General features: G+C 44.9%; 1 protein-coding gene across 4 annotated transcripts in view; it reads right to left on the bottom strand.

Moving 5' to 3' along the window:
- The window catches only part of cab39l (calcium binding protein 39-like), a 91,610-nt gene that overhangs the window by 11,508 nt on the left and 60,566 nt on the right, over positions 1–19,536 (bottom strand). For all 4 annotated transcript variants that reach the window (XM_070894035.1, XM_070894037.1, XM_070894036.1 and 1 more), the window contains one exon: positions 1,192–1,335. In XM_070894035.1, coding sequence (XP_070750136.1) covers positions 1,192–1,335 — 144 coding nt within the window. The remainder of the gene's footprint in view (positions 1–1,191; positions 1,336–19,536) is intronic.

The raw sequence follows: 19,536 nt of genomic DNA, 5'->3' as shown, positions 1-19,536 counted from the left end.
TGGAACACAAGAGACCTAATTATACATTTGCTTCATATTTGGAAGAGCAGAGCTGGGCAAAACTTTCGATAGTTCTTTAAAAAAAAAGTTTCGATGAAGGTGCTGACTATTGCGGAGGTGTGGCTCTAATGCATCGTTCCACTTTTTCACCCAAAGGATCATTTTCCATAGGCAGTGAGTGTCAGCAGGTTACTTGACTGGAAGGGAGGGCACACCCATCATAGCCAAGCCCAACCTTGATCTCACACAATGTCTGCACCTGCATTGTCAGCTTCATAATCAGTGAACTCTGATTTCCCCCTTCCCCCCCATTCAAGGGTACACGGACAATTGCCAACGTCCTCACCAAGCTCAGCACGGACTGTGAAACAACTCCCTGACTTTCTGGTCTGTATGGCAGAGTGCTACAGCAGACAAATGCTTTATCCATTAGGCCATCAGAATACCCCAGTGATCGACTATTACCAGTATACTTAGGTAGAAGTAGGTAGGAGGTAAGAAAGAAGGAAAGAAGATTTATATAGTGCCTTTCACGACCATCGGATACAATTTTGACGTGTAGTCACTGTTGTAATGTAGGAAACGGGGCAGCCAATTAGCGCTCAGCAAGCTCCCACAAACAGCAATATGATAATGACCAGATAATCTGTTTTTTTGTTATGTTGATTGAGATAAATATTGGATAAGACACTAGGGATTAACTCCCCTGCTCATAAAAGGAGGAGGAGAGAGGGGTGGGGAGGTTTAATGGGGGGAATTTCTGAACTTTGGGCCTCGATAGCTAAAAAGCAATTAGCTGGAATCATTACAAATTTACTGGTGGCAAAACCACAGTATTCTGTAACTAGTAATCCTCTGCAGCAGCAGGAATGTTTCAAACCTAGAGTGCCTGGATAATTGGATGCTTGGTACATCTCACCTGTATGAACTCAATAGGATGCATTCAAGTAACAAAATTGAAACAGTCTCCGATATTTTTTTTAAAAAACACAGCGATTAGGTTATTTATTTCTCTTGTAAACCACCTCCATCATAGTCATGAAGATATAAAGTCACACCCAATCTGGACTGAAAGGGGTGAATCTGTCCAAAGTGAGTGTGCTTTTGATGCGATCAATTTAAAAAATCAGTAGATTAAATTACATCTATTGTGGGTCAGCTTGTCTTTTTAAAAAAAATATAGCCACTCACCTTGAATACATGAAATGCCTCAAACTGGATATTCCTACTTTGGTCCCTTAAGAGATTCATCATGAGCTTGAGATTTTCAGGTTTACTGATGTACCTCGTCATAACTGTAAAATTGTGTCTGTCCAAAAGCAGCTCTCCTATAAGCTTGACAAGAAACAGATAGACCAAATGTCAAAATACCATACACAGCACAATATCTTCCATTCAACACAAATTCACAAGTTAATTGATCTATAATTTAATTTTCTCACACCACTCCTCCCAATAAAACACATCACTAACAATAGTTCAGGACAAACTGGACTAATGGTGATAGTAGAGGTAAAAAAAAACAGACAAGCGTCCCAGCATGTGATAAATTTGTACAAAGCACTTGTCTGCCCCCTTGACTGCTGTGTACAGTTCTGGGCACCATATCATAGGGGTGTACAGGGGGGCTTCTTGGCCTTGGAGTGAATATGGAGAAGTGCAACAAAGTTTATGACTGGGATTGGTTACCTGTGCTATGAGAAAATAATTTTAACAATTACAGGGATGTGCTTACAATTCAGATACAGTCGAGGTACATTCCCACGAGGAGGAAGGGTAGGGCAACTAAAGTCAGAGCACCCTGGATGACGAAACAGATAGAGAATATGATGAAGCAGAAAAAGAGTGCGTATGATAGATGTCAGGTTGCAAATACATCTGAGAATCAGACTATATATAGAAAGGTCAGAGGAGAAGTGAAAAAGAAAATAAGAGGGGCAGAGAGAGGGTCTGAGAATAGAATGGCAGCCAACATAAAAGGTAATCCAAAAGTCTTCTATAGGCCTATAAATAGTAAACGGGTAGTAAGAGGAGGGGAGGGGCCGATTAGGGACCAAAAAGGAGACCTATGCATGGAGAATTGCAAGTGTTACATCATTGTTCAAAAAAAGGGAGCAAAGATAAACCCGGCAAATACAGGCCAGTCAGTTTAACCTCGGTAGTGGGGAAGCTTTTAGAAACAGTAATCAGGGACAAAATTGTCACTTGGATAGAGGTGGATTAATTAAGGAAAGCCAGCACGGATTTGTTAAAGGCAAATCGTGTTTAACCAACTTGACTTAGTTTTTTGATGAAGTCAGAGAGAGGGTTGATGAGGGTAATGTGGTTGTCGTAAGGTATATGGATTTCCAAAAGGTGTTCAACAAAGTGCTACATAATAGGCTTGCCAGCAAAATTGAAGCCCATGGAATAAAAGGGACAATTACAGCATGGATACGAAATTGGCCAAGTGACAGGAAACAGAGTAGTGGTGAACGGTTGTTTTTGGATTGGAGGAAGGTACACAGTGGTGTTCCCCCGGGGTCAGTTCTAGGACCACTGCTTTTCTTGATTTATTAATGACTTGGACCTGGGTGAACAGGGCACAATTTCAAAATTTGCAGATGACACAAAACTTGGAAGCATAGTGAACAGGAGGAGGAGAGTGATAGATTTCAGGAAGACAGATAGGTTGGTGAAATGGGCTGACACGTGGCAGATGAAATTTAATGCAGAAAAGTGTGAAGTGATGCATTTTGGTAGAAAGAATGAGGAGAGGACATATAAACTAAAGGGCACAATCCTAAAGGGCGTGCCCGAACAGAGACCTGGAGATATGTGTGCATAAATCGTTGAAGGTGGCAGGACAGGTTGAGAAAGCAGTTAAAAAGGCATATGGGATCCTAGGCTTCATAAATAGAGGTATAGAGTACAGAAGTGTGGAAATTATGATGAACCTATATAAAACACTGGTTTTGCCCCAACTGGAGCAGTGTGTCCAATTCTGGGCACCACACTTTAGGAAGGATATGAAGGCCTTAGAGAAGGTGCAGAAAAGATTTACGAGAATTATTCCAGGGATGAGGGACTTGAGTTACGTTGATAGACTGGAGAAGCTGGGGTTGTTCTCCTTGGAGCAGAGAAGATTGAGAGGAGATTTGATAGAGGTGTTCAAAATCATGAGGGGTCTGGACAGAGTAGAGAGAGAGAGAAACTGTTCCCATTGGCAGAAGGGTCGAGAACCAGAGGACACAGATTTAAGGTGATTGGCAAAAGAACCAAAGGCGACGTGAGGAAAAACTGTTTTATGCAGCGAGTGGTTAAGATCTGAAATGCACTGCCTGGAAGGGTGGTGGAGGCAGATTCAATTATCATCTTTCAAAAGGCAGCTGGATAAGTATCTGAAGGAAAAAAAATTGCAGGGCTACAGGGAAAGGGCAGGGGAGAGGGACGAGCCGAGAGTTGGCATGGGCTCGATGGGCCGAATGGTCTTCTTCCATGCTGTAACCATTCGATGATTCTATGACATGAATGCATGTCATGATGATAAAATGCAAATACAAAGTTAAGATATAACTAACATGCTCTCATAAAGGGTGAACCAGAGGGCACAGATTTAAGGTGGAATAGCATAACCACGGAGTCATTGAGTGGAGGAAGTTCTAGATTTCAAGAGAGCGATATATACGCTTTTGGCAGACAGGGCTAAAGTTGGTAAGAAGTCTGACTTTTGAACCACTCCGATGGACAGAAGCGATCTTTTCCAAGACTACACGGTTCTATGCTTGTCAGATTATGACAAAATAGATTGGTAATGGCGAAGAGAGGTGTGGTAGGCTAAATGCATCATGGGTAACCACAGTTCCCTGTAGCTTGTTTAATTGCCATAAGACAAACGGAGAATTTCCCAACATTTTTCCTGAAATTGACCAGTTTTTTCCCCTTCCCCAGTAGTTAGCATTAAGTGATGGAGAGGGTGGTGCACAAGTAACGGTTAGGGAGAGCATCTATAGGTCCAATGGTTGGACTTCTCAAGTCTTTTCATAGGCAGTATGTATGTATGTTGAATATATGAACGAAGGGAAATATCACCACTTACACTGAGTAACAATTAAACAGAATGGTGCTTGGTTCACAATACAATTAAGGCTCTTCAAATACCACCTTTTGTAAGTGGTTCAATGTCCTTTATCATCTCTAAACTGCACCTTTCTCTTGATACTCCAGCCAAAATCGACGTATTTCAGGTATAGCAATGAATCTTGATTGCAGCAAGTTATTTACCGGAAGTTAGGCTTCCAACTACATCTCGTAAAACGACAGAAAATTTCACACATACAGTCATATACTATAAAACATCTAATCAAATGTATTCTCAAGGAGCTTCACAGCGGTTTCTATATGATGGTTGGGAGGGATGATATGGTTGAACTGATAGCACTCGAGAAGGCCAATCTACTGGCAGGGCCTCATTTGAATAAAACATCCTGGACTGCCGGCCAGATTCACTACCTGGTCAGCGGGCAGGAGCGCCGCCTATTGGCCATAGCCAGGAACCCATGGGAACAGCGCACGGCCGTCAGTGGGTTAAGGGATTGCAGTGCAATCACGGTGGGAATGGAGAGAGATCTGGTGATTCCCTTTTCACATTGAGGTTGGGAGGGCTGGGGAATCTCCTTTTCATGCTGTGATCGGGGGATACCATGGCTGATGAAGATCAGGGAAATGCTGGGACTGGGGAGTCCCAAAGATTCCTCGAGGGGGTTGGGGGAAGCACTCCTGGTCCACAAGGAGTTCAAAGACATGAAAAGTTTTAAAGCTTACCACGGCCTCTACCAGGGAGCAGCCAGCGCAGGACATTGTGGGGCTGACGACATCATCGGCTGAGACTTTTGAATCTTAAAGTAGGCCCCCGCCTGTTTTTAGCGGGAGTCTTGCCCAGGGCCCAATTCACCATAAATATTATGGCGGTTGGGAACGCAGCGTGTTGGAGACTTTTTTTAGGATTTCAAATCCTTTACCCGACCCTTTCCGACGAGTCTGGGGGGGGGGGGGGGGGGGGGGGTTGTGATGAGGATTAAAATTGAGGCCATTATGTCTTAGTGACAAAAGTGGGATTACAGTTTCAACTATAGTGTGAATGAGGTACAGGCATAAATAGACGAAGCTGCAGTGGTAGAAGTAAGTAGTTTTGGTGATGGGAAGATATGGGGTTTGAAACTCATCTTTGCATCATACAGGACAAAAACATCTAGTGCAACCTGAGAAAGCAGTGGGGAGGGAGATGGCAAAGATTTGGTGTTTTCAGCAGGGGTAGGCTTCAGTCTTTCCAGTGTTCATTTGGAGGAAAAATTCTGGCTCATCCCCAACTTGACTACAAAGGAGTAGTCACAAAGGTGGTTATGAACTTGAGGGAAGTGGTGGAGAGGTAATGCTGGGTGTCAACATACATATGGAAACTGACCCATGCCTATAGATGATGTCAGCAAAGAGCAACATTTGAGTGAGGAAAAGGGGGTAAAACATATAGGAGCAGGAGTAGGCCATTTGGCCCCTCGAGCCTGCTCCGCCATTTAATAAGATCATAACTGATCGGATCTTGGGCTCAGCTCCACTTCCCTGCCCACTCCCCTTAAATATATTCAATGACCCAGCCTCCACAGCTCTCTGGGGCAGAGAATTCCACAGATTTACAATCCTCAGAATAAATTCTTCCTCATTTCAGTTCTAAATGGGCGACCCCTTATTCTGAAATTATGCCCCCTAGTTCTAGATTCCTCCATGAGGGGGAATATCTTCTCTGCATCTACCAGCGAGCGGCAGTCTGGGAGCAGCGTGGCGGCATACCACTGCAGGGTACAGCGCGAGCCGGTCCGGGAGGGAGATGGCTGTGAAGAGGGTGACTGGATTGGACGTCACCATAACCCAGGTTGGTGATTGGAGTGTGGGCAGGTGCAGCAGGGGCGGCAAGGTCGGGGTGAAGGAACGGCGAGAGACTGCAGAGCGATGTAATCGGGGCCCAGAAGAGGCGCAAGTCCAGGGGCAGCACGGGCCAGCCCACATTGCGATATGTGTGCACACTAGGTTCGTGCAGCAGAGCTGGTCTCCAGTCGTCTTGGTTAACCCTTGCCACTGGACCAAGACCTAGCTTTGTCAAGTCCGTGTGATGGCTGGTGGGCAACGGCCACCACACGTTAAAAAAATCCATGCACAGGCAGTTCTCAGACCTAGAATATTAGGGCCTTCATTGAACTCATCTTTTTTTGGCATGGAAGCAAGTCATCCTCGATTCGAGGGACTGCCTAAGAAGAAGATCTACCTTGTCGAGCCCCCTCAGTATCTTAGATGTTTCAATAAAATCACCTCATTCTTCTAAACTCCAATGAGTACAGGCCCAACCTTTCTTCATAAGTCAAGCCCTTCATCTCAGGAATCAACCTAGTAAAATCTTCTCTGAACTGCCTCCAATGCAAGTATATCACCTCCTTAAATAAAGAGACCAAAACTGTACACAGTATTTTAGGTGTGGCCTCACCAATACCCTGTACAGTTATAGCAGGACTGCCCTTTTATATTCTATCCCTCTTGCAATAAAGGCCAACATTCCATTTGTCTTCCTGATTACTTGCTGTACCTGCATACTCACTGTGTTTCATGCACAAGGACCCCCAGGTCCCTCTGTACTGCAGCATTTTGCAATTTCTCTGAATTTAAATAATAATTTGCTTTTTTATTCTTCCTGCCAAAGTGGATAACCTCTCACATTATACTCCATCTGCCAAATGTTTGTCCACTCACTTAGCCTGTCTATATCCCTTTGCAGATCTTGCGTCCTCCTCACAATTTGCTTGCCCTCCCATCTTTGTATCATCAGCAAACTTGGCTATATTACACTCGGTCCCTTCATCCAAATCATTAATATAGATTGTAAATAGTGGAGGCCCCAGCACCAATCCCTGTGGTACCCCACTAGTTACTGTTTGCCAACTGGAAAATGACCCATTTATCCCGGCTCTCCGTTTTCTGTTAGTTAGCCAATCCGCTATCTATGCTAATAAATTTCCACCAACCCGGTGAGCTTTTATCTTGTACAATAACCTTTTATGTGGCACGTTATCGAATGTCTTCTGGAAATCCAAATACACCACATCCACTCGTTCCCCCTTATCCACCCTGCTCGTTACATTCTCAAAAGAATTCCAACAAATTTGTCAAACATTATTTCCCTTTCATAAAACCATGCCGACTTTGCTTAACTGTATTATGCTTTTCCAAATGTCCTGCTACTGCTTCCCTATTAATGGACTCCAGCATTTTCCCCAACGACAGATGCAAGGCTAACTGGTCTATAATTTCCTGCTTTCTGTTTGCCTGCGGAGGTGGAAGGAGAAGCCATTGCTAGCGATCTGCACAGCTAAGAGTGGGACTACATAAGGGGAGTCCCATGGATGGTGTGATTGACTTTAAATCGAATGTCGGGTAGAAGTCAAGGAATCATAATGCACCGTGGTCACAGGCAGAAGATATTGCTAGTGAATTTGACAGGGCTGGTCTCAATACAGTGGCTTTGTGGAAAGCAGACGGATAGAATTCAAAAGTCGTCAGAGGTTTAAAATTAATTTAGAGCTCTGAATTCACGAGACAAATAGTATGTAGCACAATATAAAATGAAAAGATCTAAAAAAAAAGTCTGCAAGATGATCATTTACTCTTTACAAGTTTCAGCCTTCTTCAGTTTAAGAAAAAAAACAGAAATTATTTCCTCCAATAGTGTCCTTCCAGTCTCCCTTTATGATTTAGTCTCATCTCCAGACTTATGCGGAAAATATAGAAATGCTTACAGTTCTTGTGTACAGGCAATCATCCAAAAATCCCAACGTTTAACGGTCCTCTCTAGTCTAAACTTCCAATTCCTTGGAAGGGTAGGATAGTCAATCATGATCAAAGTAACAATATTGTTTTGACGTGCGACAGTAGTGCAGAAGATTAACACATATTGTCTGAAATATTAGCTGCTTTAACACTTCATTGTCTGAAGACATCTATAATTTTATTTAAAAATCTTATGCATGCACGGATTTCCTCGACTTTTTCCATTATAAATTGTTCACATCTACAGTGAAAACTATCTATATAAACTAGTCACGCTATAATTATACCCATCCTACTGGAGATACCACAGGAGCAGCAATGACAGGAGGATAGCATGTTACATTTACATACAATTTCTATTGTAAATGTGGACATAGAAATTTATAATGGAATTATAAAAACAAGAACAGAATGCCTGACTTTAAAATGGGGCCTGAATTACATCTGTGTACCCGGATACAATTATCCCATGGCCTCTACCTTGGCTTCATAGAATACAATCATAGAATGATATAGCACAGAAGGAAGTCATTTGGCCCTCCGTTTGAAAGAGCCAGCCAATTAGTCCCACGCCCCTGCTTTTTCCCCCAGAACCTTGCAAATCTTCCCCCTTCGAGTATTTATCCAATTGCCTTTTGAAAGTTATTATTGAATCTGCTTCCACTGCCCTTTAAAGCAGTGAATTTCAGATCATAACTCACTAAAAAAATTCCCCTCATGCTGCCTCTGGTACTTTTGCCAACTGCTTTAAATCTGTCCTCTATTTACTGACCCGTTTGCCACCGGAAAGTTTCTCTTTATTTATTCATGAACTCTTCATGATTTTGAACACCTCTATCAAATCTCCTGTTATCCTTCACTGCTCCATGGAGGAGAACACCACCAATTTCTCCAGTCTCTCACCTGAAGATTACACTTGATCTGAACCCCATGTGCAATGCCACGCGAGCATGACTAATGATTGTTACTGGATTATTCTAGACAATTTAAAGTACACAATTTAATTGACCACATAAATTCCAACTTGAATCGAATGTCAGGGAGAAGTCGAGCTGTAATCATCATAGGCAGTCCCTCGAAATCGAGGAAGACTTGTTTCCACTCTAAAAGTGAGCTCTTAGGTGACGGAACAGTCCAATATGGGAACCACAGTCTCTGTCACAGGTGGGACAGACAGTTGTTGAAGGAATGGGTGGGTGGGACTGGTTTGCCGCACGCTCCTTTCACTGCCTGCGCCCATTTTCTGCGTTCTCTCGGCGATGAGACTCGAGGTGCTCAACGCCCTCCTGGATGCACCTCCTCCACCTAGGGCAGTCTTTGGCCAGGGACTCGCAGGTATCAGGGGGGATGTTGCATTTTATCAAGGAAGCTTTGAGGGTGTCCTTGAAACGTTTCCTCTGCCCACCCCATAGGCCACATTGTTCGCATGCCTGACACAAGACTCTCAAAGCAAGCACTCAACTCAGAACTCCTACAGCTGTAATACACCACGGTCACAGTCACAGGCTATCACTGGTGACTGACAGGACTTGTCTCATTACAGTCATCTGCATCCTATCTCACACAAATCCCCACTCACCTATCATTGCTTTACCAACCTGCACTGGCTCCTCATTTCTCTGCGAATTATCTTCAAGATCTTTGTCTACACATCCTACATTGACCTCACTACTTCAATCTCCTCCAGCCTTGTATTTCTGCTTGCACCCATTTGTTCCCTCCAGGTTTCTAAATGGTCAGCATGGTCCAGTTAGTAGCACTTGCCTTCGAGTCAGAGAGAGTTGGATTCAAGCCCATCTCAAATACTTAATCCTAAGCTGGTACTTTATGGCAGGGAGTGCTACATTGTCAAAGGCACATTTTTAAAATAGAGATCTGTAACCAAGATCCTATCTGCCTGTTCCAGTAACTGTTAAAGAAAAACGGGTGGGGGAAGAAACACTGGTTTTGGGGAGGGGGGGGGGGCGGGGAACTCAGGGAAGATGGATCACGTTCTTCCAATTCCCTATAAGGGACATCGTTGGAGTGGATGATATCCAGAAGTCACGACACGGTCACTATTCACTTCATACCCAATAAACCTGTTAACAATCCATACACCATGCCTGCCCCATCAATGGTGGGGTGGGGGGTGGGGGAGACATTCACTTTGGCTGGCCCTTGCTGTCTTCTGGGGAGCTCTGACCTCTGTCACTTCAGAAAGTCAAAGTAGATCGAGTTACAATTTGCAAAGTCAGAGACACCTTGGGATGGGCGGTTCCAGTTACACATTCCTGTGAAACTTCAGGGTGTGGCTTATCCTCCAAGGGGACCAATCATAGACTAAGGGTGGAGCATGGTGGCCATTTTTGCAGTACAAATAAGCATATCCATTATATAAATGCAAATTCTGTCTTTTTCAATTCTGGTTTGCTGTGCTTTTCCCCTCTCTTCACACTGCCATCAGTGTCTAAATTTTCAGCCATCTTGCCTCCACAACCAGAAACTCACACTAATTCTTGCCCCATGCTACATCTTTCACCACCTTCAAAAGCTTTTTCTAAAGGGATTGGTGAGCATAGCCCCTGAACCCTCAGAGCTATAACTTCGTTAGTTAGGGGAATTGGGAGGGGGGAGGCTGGGATAACTTGTGTAAATGTATCTGAATTCGCCTCTTTACCCCATTGATTGGTGAGCATAGCCCCTGAACCCTCAGAGCTATAACTTCGTTAGTTAGGGGAATTGGGAGGGGGGAGGCTGGGATAACTTGTGTAAATGTATCTGAATTCGCCTCTTTACCCCATTTAGAGTTTAAGCTGTATTATTTTCCCCACAGACTGTAATTGGACAATTTATTCAAGTGTTGTACCCCTCAGTGTGTATTGGTCTGTGTGTGTTATTAAAGGTGTGCCTTTTACTTCTTTTTCTTAAACACAATAAAGCCATACCTGCTTCCTACCTTGAAACTGATTGTCTGTCCAAGTCTGTCACAGTCCCTTCATAATTCCAGTGTCGAGAACCAAGGGTGTGGGAGCGATTCGGAACCGCTCATATAAGGTCAGAAGGGAAAGCTGACCCCCTGCAAACCACCCCTTACATAATGGCGACCCAGATGGGACACTGGTACAAGGGACGTGATAAGAGAGAGACTGGTTTCAGGAAACGAAGCAAAATGGAAGAGGGGATTTCCTCGTATGTGTTTAAGAGGGTAAATGTGGCTAAGGAGTGGGTACTCGATCTATTGTATGCTGAGCGTCCAGAAGATGCTGCAGCTCAATGGACCGAGAGCAAGGACCATAAAAGGTCGATAGAGAAGGCCATTTGGCTAATTTGCCTTCAGCAACAGATCCGGCTTCTAGATGAGGAGAATGAGAAATTAAAGGAAGTATTGAGACAGGCCGAAGAGAGGTCCAGCGCAAGGGCCACAGTCGGGGAAAGGTTGTGGACAGAGGTGGGACAGTTAAAGGAAAGTAGAGAGCTCACTAAAGAAAGGTACAAAACCCAACTGGACCTTTTACAGTGTCAGATTATTGAAGCCAAGAAGAGCGAACGGGCATTGCGGGAAGAGAGTTCCTGCCTCGCCAAGCAAGTTAAAGAGTACGGGGAGAGGGTGGGAGACATTCAGGTAGCCTATAAGGTAGCCAGTACCAGGGAATTTGAGGCAGGAGACCACGGCCCCTGCCAGCAGCAGATCCAAAGCTTGAACCTTGCTCTATCCCAGACTAAAGGCATGGTGTGCCTGTTAAACCCGGGTTTAGCCCAGGAACACCTGGTTGGGCAAGGAGAAACCCCACAGTCACCGCCTGTAGCTCCCGGGAATGGCCCGGAGCAGCAGGGGTGTCAGCCAGAGTGCGGGGCAGGCAAGGATTGCGAACTACCAACACCGGCAGCCCCGAGTTTTAACTCGGCTTGGCAGCAGGGGGAAGAAGGCGAGCCTATACAAGGGCCGGAACCAGGGCCAATGCACCCGGTCCGGCAGCAGAAGTTTGGCCCGACAGCTGGCTCTGCTGCACAGGAGGGCAAGAAAAAGAGTGGGAGAGCGATAGTGATAGGGGATTCAATTGTGAGGGGAATAGATAGGCGTTTCTGCGGCCGCAACCGAGACTCCAGGATGGTATGTTGCCTCCCTGGTGCAAGGGTCAAGGATGTCTCGGAGCGGGTGCAGGACATTCTGAAATGGGAGGGAGAACAGCCAGTTGTCGTGGTGCACATTGGTACCAACGACATAGGCAAAAAAAGGGATGAGATCCTACGAAACGAATTTAAGGAGCTAGGAGCTAAATTAAAAAGTAGGACCTCAAAAGTAGTAATCTCGGGATTGCTACCAGTGCCACGTGATAGTCAGAGTAGGAATCGCAGGATAGCGCAGATGAATACGTGGCTTGAGCAGTGGTGCAGCAGGGAGGGATTCAAATTCCTGGGGCATTGGGACCGGTTCTGGGGGAGGTGGGACCAGTACAAACCGGACGGTCTGCACCTGGGCAGGACTGGAACCAATGTCCTAGGGGGAGTGTTTGCTAGTGCTGTTGGGGAGGATTTAAACTAATATGGCAGGGGGATGGGAACCAATGCAGGGAGACAGAGGGAAACAAAAAGGAGACAAAAGCAAAAGACAGAAAGGAGATGAGGAAAAGTGGAGGGCAGAGAAACCCAAGGCAAAAAACAAAAAGGGCCACTGTACAGCAAAATTCTAAAAGGACAAAGGGTGTTAATAAAACAAGCCTGAAGGCTTTGTGTCTTAATGCAAGGAGTATCCGCAATAAGGTGGATGAATTAATTGTGCAAATAGATGTTAACAAATATGATGTGATTGGGATTACGGAGACGTGGCTCCAGGATGATCAGGGCTGGGAACTCAACATTCAGGGGTATTCAACATTCAGGAAGGATAGAATAAAAGGAAAAGGAGGTGGGGTAGCATTGCTGGTTAAAGAGGAGATTAATGCAATAGTTAGGAAAGACATTAGCTTGGATGATGTGGAATCTATATGGGTAGAGCTGCAGAACACCAAAGGGCAAAAAACGTTAGTAGGAGTTGTGTACAGACCTCCAAACAGTAATAGGGATGTTGGGGAGGGCATCAAACAGGAAATTAGGGGTGCATGCAATAAAGGTGTAGCAGTTATAATGGGTGACTTTAATATGCACATAGATTGGGCTAGCCAAACTGGAAGCAATACAGTGGAGGAGGATTTCCTGGAGTGCATAAGGGATGGTTTTCTAGACCAATATGTTGAGGAACCAACTAGGGGGGAGGCCATCTTAGACTGGGTGTTGTGTAATGAGAGAGGATTAATTAGCAATCTCATTGTGCGAGGCCCCTTGGGGAAGAGTGACCATAATATGGTGGAATTCTGCATTAGGATGGAGAATGAAACAGTAATTTCAGAGACCATGGTCCAGAACTTAAAGAAGGGTAACTTTGAAGGTATGAGGCGTGAATTGGCTAGGATAGATTGGCGAATGATACTTAGGGGGTTGACTGTGGATGGGCAATGGCAGACATTTAGAGACCGCATGGATGAAGTACAACAATTGTACATTCCTGTCTGGCGTAAAAATAAAAAGGGGAAGGTGGCTCAACCGTGGCTATCTTGGGAAATCAGGGATAGTATTAAAGCCAAGGAAGTGGCATACAAATTGGCCAGAAATAGCAGCGAACCTGGGGACTGGGAGAAATTTAGAACTCAGCAGAGGAGGACAAAGGGTTTGATTAGGACAGGGAAAATGGAGTACGAGAAGAAGCTTGCAGGGAACATTAAGGCGGATTGCAAAAGTTTCTATAGGTATGTAAAGAGAAAAAGGTTGGTGAAGACAAACGTAGGTCCCCTGCAGTCAGAATCAGGGGAAGTCATAACGGGGAACAAAGAAATGGCGGACCAATTGAACAAGTACTTTGGTTCGGTATTCACTAAGGAGGATACAAACAACCTTCCGGATATAAAAGGGGTCAGAGGGTCTAGTAAGGAGGGGGAACTGAGGGAAATCTTTATTAGTCGGGAAATTGTGTTGGGGAAATTGATGGGATTGAAGGCCGATAAATCCCCAGGGCCTGATGGACTGCATCCTAGAGTACTTAAGGAGGTAGCCTTGGAAATAGCGGATGCATTGACAGTCATTTTCCAACATTCCATTGACTCTGGATCAGTTCCTATGGAGTGGAGGGTAGCCAATGTAACCCCACTTTTTAAAAAAGGAGGGAGAGAGAAAACAGGGAATTATAGACCGGTCAGCCTGACCTCAGTAGTGGGTAAAATGATGGAATCAATTATTAAGGATGTCATAGCAGTGCATCTGGAAAATGGTGACATGATAGGTCCAAGTCAGCATGGATTTGTGAAAGGGAAATCATGCTTGACAAATCTTCTGGAATTTTTTGAGGATGTTTCCAGTAAAGTGGACAAAGGAGAACCAGTTGATGTGGTATATTTGGACTTTCAGAAGGCTTTCGACAAGGTCCCACACAAGAGATTAATGTGCAAAGTTAAAACACATGGGATTGGGGGTAGTGTGCTGACGTGGATTGAGAACTGGTTGTCAGACAGGAAGCAAAGAGTAGGAGTAAACGGGTACTTTTCAGAATGGCAGGCAGTGACTAGTGGAGTGCCGCAAGGTTCTGTGCTGGGGCCCCAGCTGTTTACATTGTACATTAATGATTTAGACGAGGGGATTAAATGCAGTATCTCCAAATTTGCGGATGATACTAAGTTGGGTGGCAGTGTGAGCTGCGAGGAGGATGCTATTAGGCTGCAGAGTGACTTGGATAGGTTAGGTGAGTGGGCAAATGCATGGCAGATGAAGTATAATGTGGATAAATGTGAGGTTATCCACTTTGGTGGTAAAAACAGAGAGACAGACTATTATCTGAATGGTGACAGATTAGGAAAAGGGAAGGTGCAACGAGACCTGGGTGTCATGGTACATCAGTCATTGAAGGTTGGCATGCAGGTACAGCAGGCGGTTAAGAAAGCAAATGGCATGTTGGCCTTCATAGCGAGGGGATTTGAATACAGGGGCAGGGAGGTGTTGCTACAGTTGTACAGGGCCTTGGTGAGGCCACACCTGGAGTATTGTGTACAGTTTTGGTCTCCTAACTTGAGGAAGGACATTCTTGCTATTGAGGGAGTGCAGCGAAGGTTCACCAGACTGATTCCCGGGATGGCGGGACTGACCTATCAAGAAAGATTGGATCAACTGGGCTTGTATTCACTGGAGTTCAGAAGAATGAGAGGGGACCTCATAGAAACGTTTAAAATTCTGACGGGTTTAGACAGGTTAGATGCAGAAAGAATGTTCCCAATGTTGGGGAAGTCCAGAACCAGGAGTCACAGTCTGAGGATAAGGGGTAAGCCATTTAGGACCGAGATGAGGAGAAACTTCTTCACCCAGAGAGTGGTGAACCTGTGGAATTCTCTACCACAGAAAGTAGTTGAGGCCAATTCACTAAATATATTCAAAAGGGAGTTAGATGAAGTCCTTACTACTCGGGGGATCAAGGGTTATGGCGAGAAAGCAGGAAGGGGGTACTGAAGTTTCATGTTCAGCCATGAACTCATTGAATGGCGGTGCAAGCTAGAAGGGCTGAATGGCCTGCTCCTGCACCTATTTTCTATGTTTATGTTTCCTGAAAACATCTCTCTTTGATCACACTTTTAGGCAACTTCCTCTTAATAGGCCTTTTGCTCCTGCTCAAGCCTGACCCCACAACTGTGAAGTGACTAGGGACATTTTGTTACACTAAAGATGGTAGCAGTAGTTGCTAAAGTTACAAGAATTTTTTTACAAGTGCAAAGGTGGATTTGCTTGTGCATTGGCACAGTAACTGGCACAAATCCAGAGGGATTGACTGAGTGCGCAGGGAGGTTTAAGGGTCAGATTCTTATGCCAAACATTGGTTCTGGCAGCAACAAGACCACTGAACATATGCTGCCCTCGGGATTCAAGAAATTCTTGGTCCACAATATCAAGGAGCTGGAAGTTCTAATGATGAGCAACAAGTAAGGAACCCTTGTGTAACTGAGCTGATGTTTGTGACTGTCTTCTGAAGAGGGCGTCTGATTGGAGTCCGAACTATTTGGTTTCTCCAAGGCCCTGCAGACAGGTGATGTACTTAACAGTAGTGGGGTTTCCCTGGGTTTTGACAAAGGCACATTACTGGGCTGACCTAGAACGTCTGAAGGTACCAGTGTGCGGTTCAGTGCGTGCGATGAATTCCCCAGTGAGTCCCACTATGTGTGGCAGATTATTTTACTAGAGAGCTACCATAGATGATAGGCCGCTGATTGGAGTGCGGGCAGGAGCGGCTAGGTCAGGGCGAAGGAGCGGCGAGAGATTGCAGAGCGATGTGATCGGGGCCCAGAAGAGTCGAGCGCCCAGGGACAGCACGGGCCAGCCCACACTGTAATGTGTGCGCACTAGGTCCGTACAGCAGAGCTGCTCTCCAGTCGTCTTGGTTAATCCTTGCCACTGGACTAAGACGTAGCTCTGTCAAGCCTGTGTGGTGGCTGGTGTGCAACGGCCACCATGTTAAAAAATCCATGCACAGGCATCTTCCATCATTCAACATGCAGTTCGGGATCTGGAATATTGGGTCCTACATTGAAACACCCATGAACTCATCCCTTTTTGGCGTGGAAGCAAGTCATCCTCGATTCGAGGGACTGCTTGAGGCACAGTAATCTGCATTTCATAGCCCCCTTAATGTAATAAAATATCCCAAGGTGCTTCACGAAGGAACCCAAAAGGGTAAGTTTTAAAAGGCAGGGAGGGAAGTAGCCAGAGAATTCCAGAGGGTGGGGGTAAAGACTGCTGAAAGCTCTGCCATGAAGTGAAGAATTTCAGAAGGGGCGAGGGGTACAGAGTTGGAGGACCATAGCCTATGGGCTGAAATGTAGAAGATTGAGAGCGCAAGTGGGAAAAACTAAGGAGAAATTTGTAAACTAACCTCAATTGTCACTGGTGTATAAAAAAGGGCATAAACTACATCTGAAAACAGGGGTCGATGGAAGGAAATCAGATTCTGCAAATCTATACTTCTTTCACAGCAATAAGCAGGAGCACTTCAAAATATCTTCAGGCACACACTTTAAGGTATGACATATTAAGCAAAATGATCAGCTGTATATAGACAAGAAAATAAAAGCTATCTTGAGAGCAGATTCAACCTTCCAAAGTCTATCATATCTAATTTTACCCCACCCAACTACTATTTTCATGATCTTATCGTATACATTCTTCAGAAGAGTTTTCACCAGACTCATTTGCAACCTCTCAAAGTACAGCAGAAAACAGTGTCCAGCTATCTTCCAACATGCTGCACTAGATAACCACATTATCTTCTAATTCCATAGCATCCCTTCCCCCATCTCATCATTCAGTCATTACATCCAGCTATTTCTACTCAATGTCTTTATATTCTATCACCTCCCTGTTTTTCTTAATCTAGCTGTATAAGTACTGCAGTGTTCACACCATCTTAACACTGTGGCCTTTCCTCTGACCCAATTTTTTGTTTATTCGTTTCCTGGGATGTGGGCATCGCATCGCCGGCAAGGCCAACATTTAATGCCCATCCCCAATTGCCCTTGAGAAGGTGGCGGTGAGCTGCTATCTTGAACCGCTGCAGTCCTTCTGGTGAAGGTATTCCCACAGTGCTTTTTAGGGAGGGAGCTCCAGGATTTTGACCCAGCGACTATGAAGGAACGGCGATATATTTCCAAGTCAGGATGGTGTGCACCTTCAACAGGAATTTGCACGCGATGATATTCCAATGTGCCTGCTGGCCTTGTCCTTCTAGGTGGTAGAGGTCACGGGTTTGGAAGGTGCTGTCGAAGAAGCCTTGACGAGTCGCTGCAGTGCACCTTGTTGATGGTACACACTGCAGCCATGGTGCACGGGTGGTGGTGGGAGTGAATGCTCAAGGTACTGGATGGGGTGCCAATCAAGCAGGCTGCTTTGTCCTGGTTGGTGTCGAGCTTCTTATGTTGTTGGAGCTGCACTCATCCAGCAAGGGGAGACTTTTCCATCACACTCCTGACTTGTAGATGGTGGAAAGGCTTTGGGGAGTCAGGAGTTCAGACACTCGCCACAGAATACCCAGCCTCTGACCCGCTCTTGTTGCCACAGTATTTATATGGTTGGTCCAGTTAAGTTTCTAGTCAATGGCAATCCCCCGGGATGTTGATGGTGGGAGATTTGGCGATGGTAATGCCGTGAATGTCAAGGGGCGTTGGTTAGACGCAAGCTTGTTGGAGATAGTCATTGCCTGGCACAAATTCAGCTGATCCCAGCTCCTAGATTTAACTTTCTACAGATCTGTGAAAGCTTGAAATCAATAATAGCTTAAAGTGTACAGTGTATTTTCTGATATTCTTGCAATTTTCTCCCCCCCCCCCCAAACGGCCCTGCTCTGATCCCCATTACCGCTCCTGTTGCTAACATACAGCACTCCTGAAGGCGGCAACCAAGCTATCCATTCCAAAACCTCTGGCAAAATTACCATCTGTAACTGTTCACAACCCCACCCATTTGGCGAATCGTACAATTGAACCCATTATGTTTGTAGGGTACCACCAGCTATTTCCTTTGTCCGACAACGAAGATCAGCGTAAGTAAGCACTCACTCCTTATGAACTAGCGTGACTTTATATTTTCTCTATCTGTACAACTTGCATTTATATAGCGCCTTAAACGTAGCAAAACGTCTAAAAGCGCTTAAAAAGAATGTTAATAAAAACATTTCAAACACCAAGCCACAGAAGGAAATATTAGGACAGATGGCCAAACGTTTGGTCAAAAAGGTAGGTTTTAAGGAGCATCTTAAAAAGGAGAGAGGGGGAAGAGAGGTTTCGAGAAGGTATTCCAGAGTTTAGGGCCTCGGCAGCTGAAAGCACGCCTGCCAATGGAGGAGTAATTCAAATCGGAGATTTGCAAGTTGCCAGAATTGGAGGAGGGCAAAGATCTCAGAGGGTTGTAGGGCTGGAGGAGGTTAGAGATAGGGAGAGGCAAGGCGAGACCATGGAAGAATTTGAAAACAAGGATGAGGAATTTAAAATTGAAATGTTGTCAGACCAGGAGCCGGTTTAGGTCAACAAGCACGGGAGTGATAGGTGAACAGAACTTGGAGAGAGTCAAGATACATGTAGATGAGCACAAGTTTATGTAGGGCAGAAGATGGGAGACCGGCCAGGAGAGCATTGAAATAGTCATGTCTAGAGGTAACAAAGGCAGGGTCAGAGTTGGGTGATGTTATATCTAATAATGTACCTTTGTCCAGAAACCCTGTTACTGTGGTTAGTTCACTGAATTGCAGAATAATAACCAGACGACCATGGAACTTGGGTTATAAACTACAAGCCAGATTTATAAAAATATAGAAAATCAATGCAACAGATTTCACTTAATACCAAAATTCAACTTGCAGGTAAAAAGGCAACAAAGATCTGACACTTTGCTAACTCAGTAATAAACTGCCACCAGTATCTGTAACAAGATGCAACCTTTCAGTCACCATAGAGTCTCCAGCTTCTGCCTTAATGGATTAAGCTCTGGAAACTCACTATCCTAGTCATACCTCCGATACCCTTTAATGTTTTACCTGGAAACAGGAAACCTAATGGCATCTTGCACAGTTGAATAAAGGCCATTAAGTTAAAATGATGGTTCCTGAACCTTAACTAGATGCTAGACATAAATGTATTTGCATAC

This window comes from Pristiophorus japonicus, chromosome 11 (assembly GCF_044704955.1).
Source record: "Pristiophorus japonicus isolate sPriJap1 chromosome 11, sPriJap1.hap1, whole genome shotgun sequence".
Classification (NCBI taxonomy): domain Eukaryota; kingdom Metazoa; phylum Chordata; class Chondrichthyes; family Pristiophoridae; genus Pristiophorus; species Pristiophorus japonicus.
Note: the sequence above shows the minus strand (reverse complement) of the source record. Positions and strands in the feature narration are given on the sequence as shown.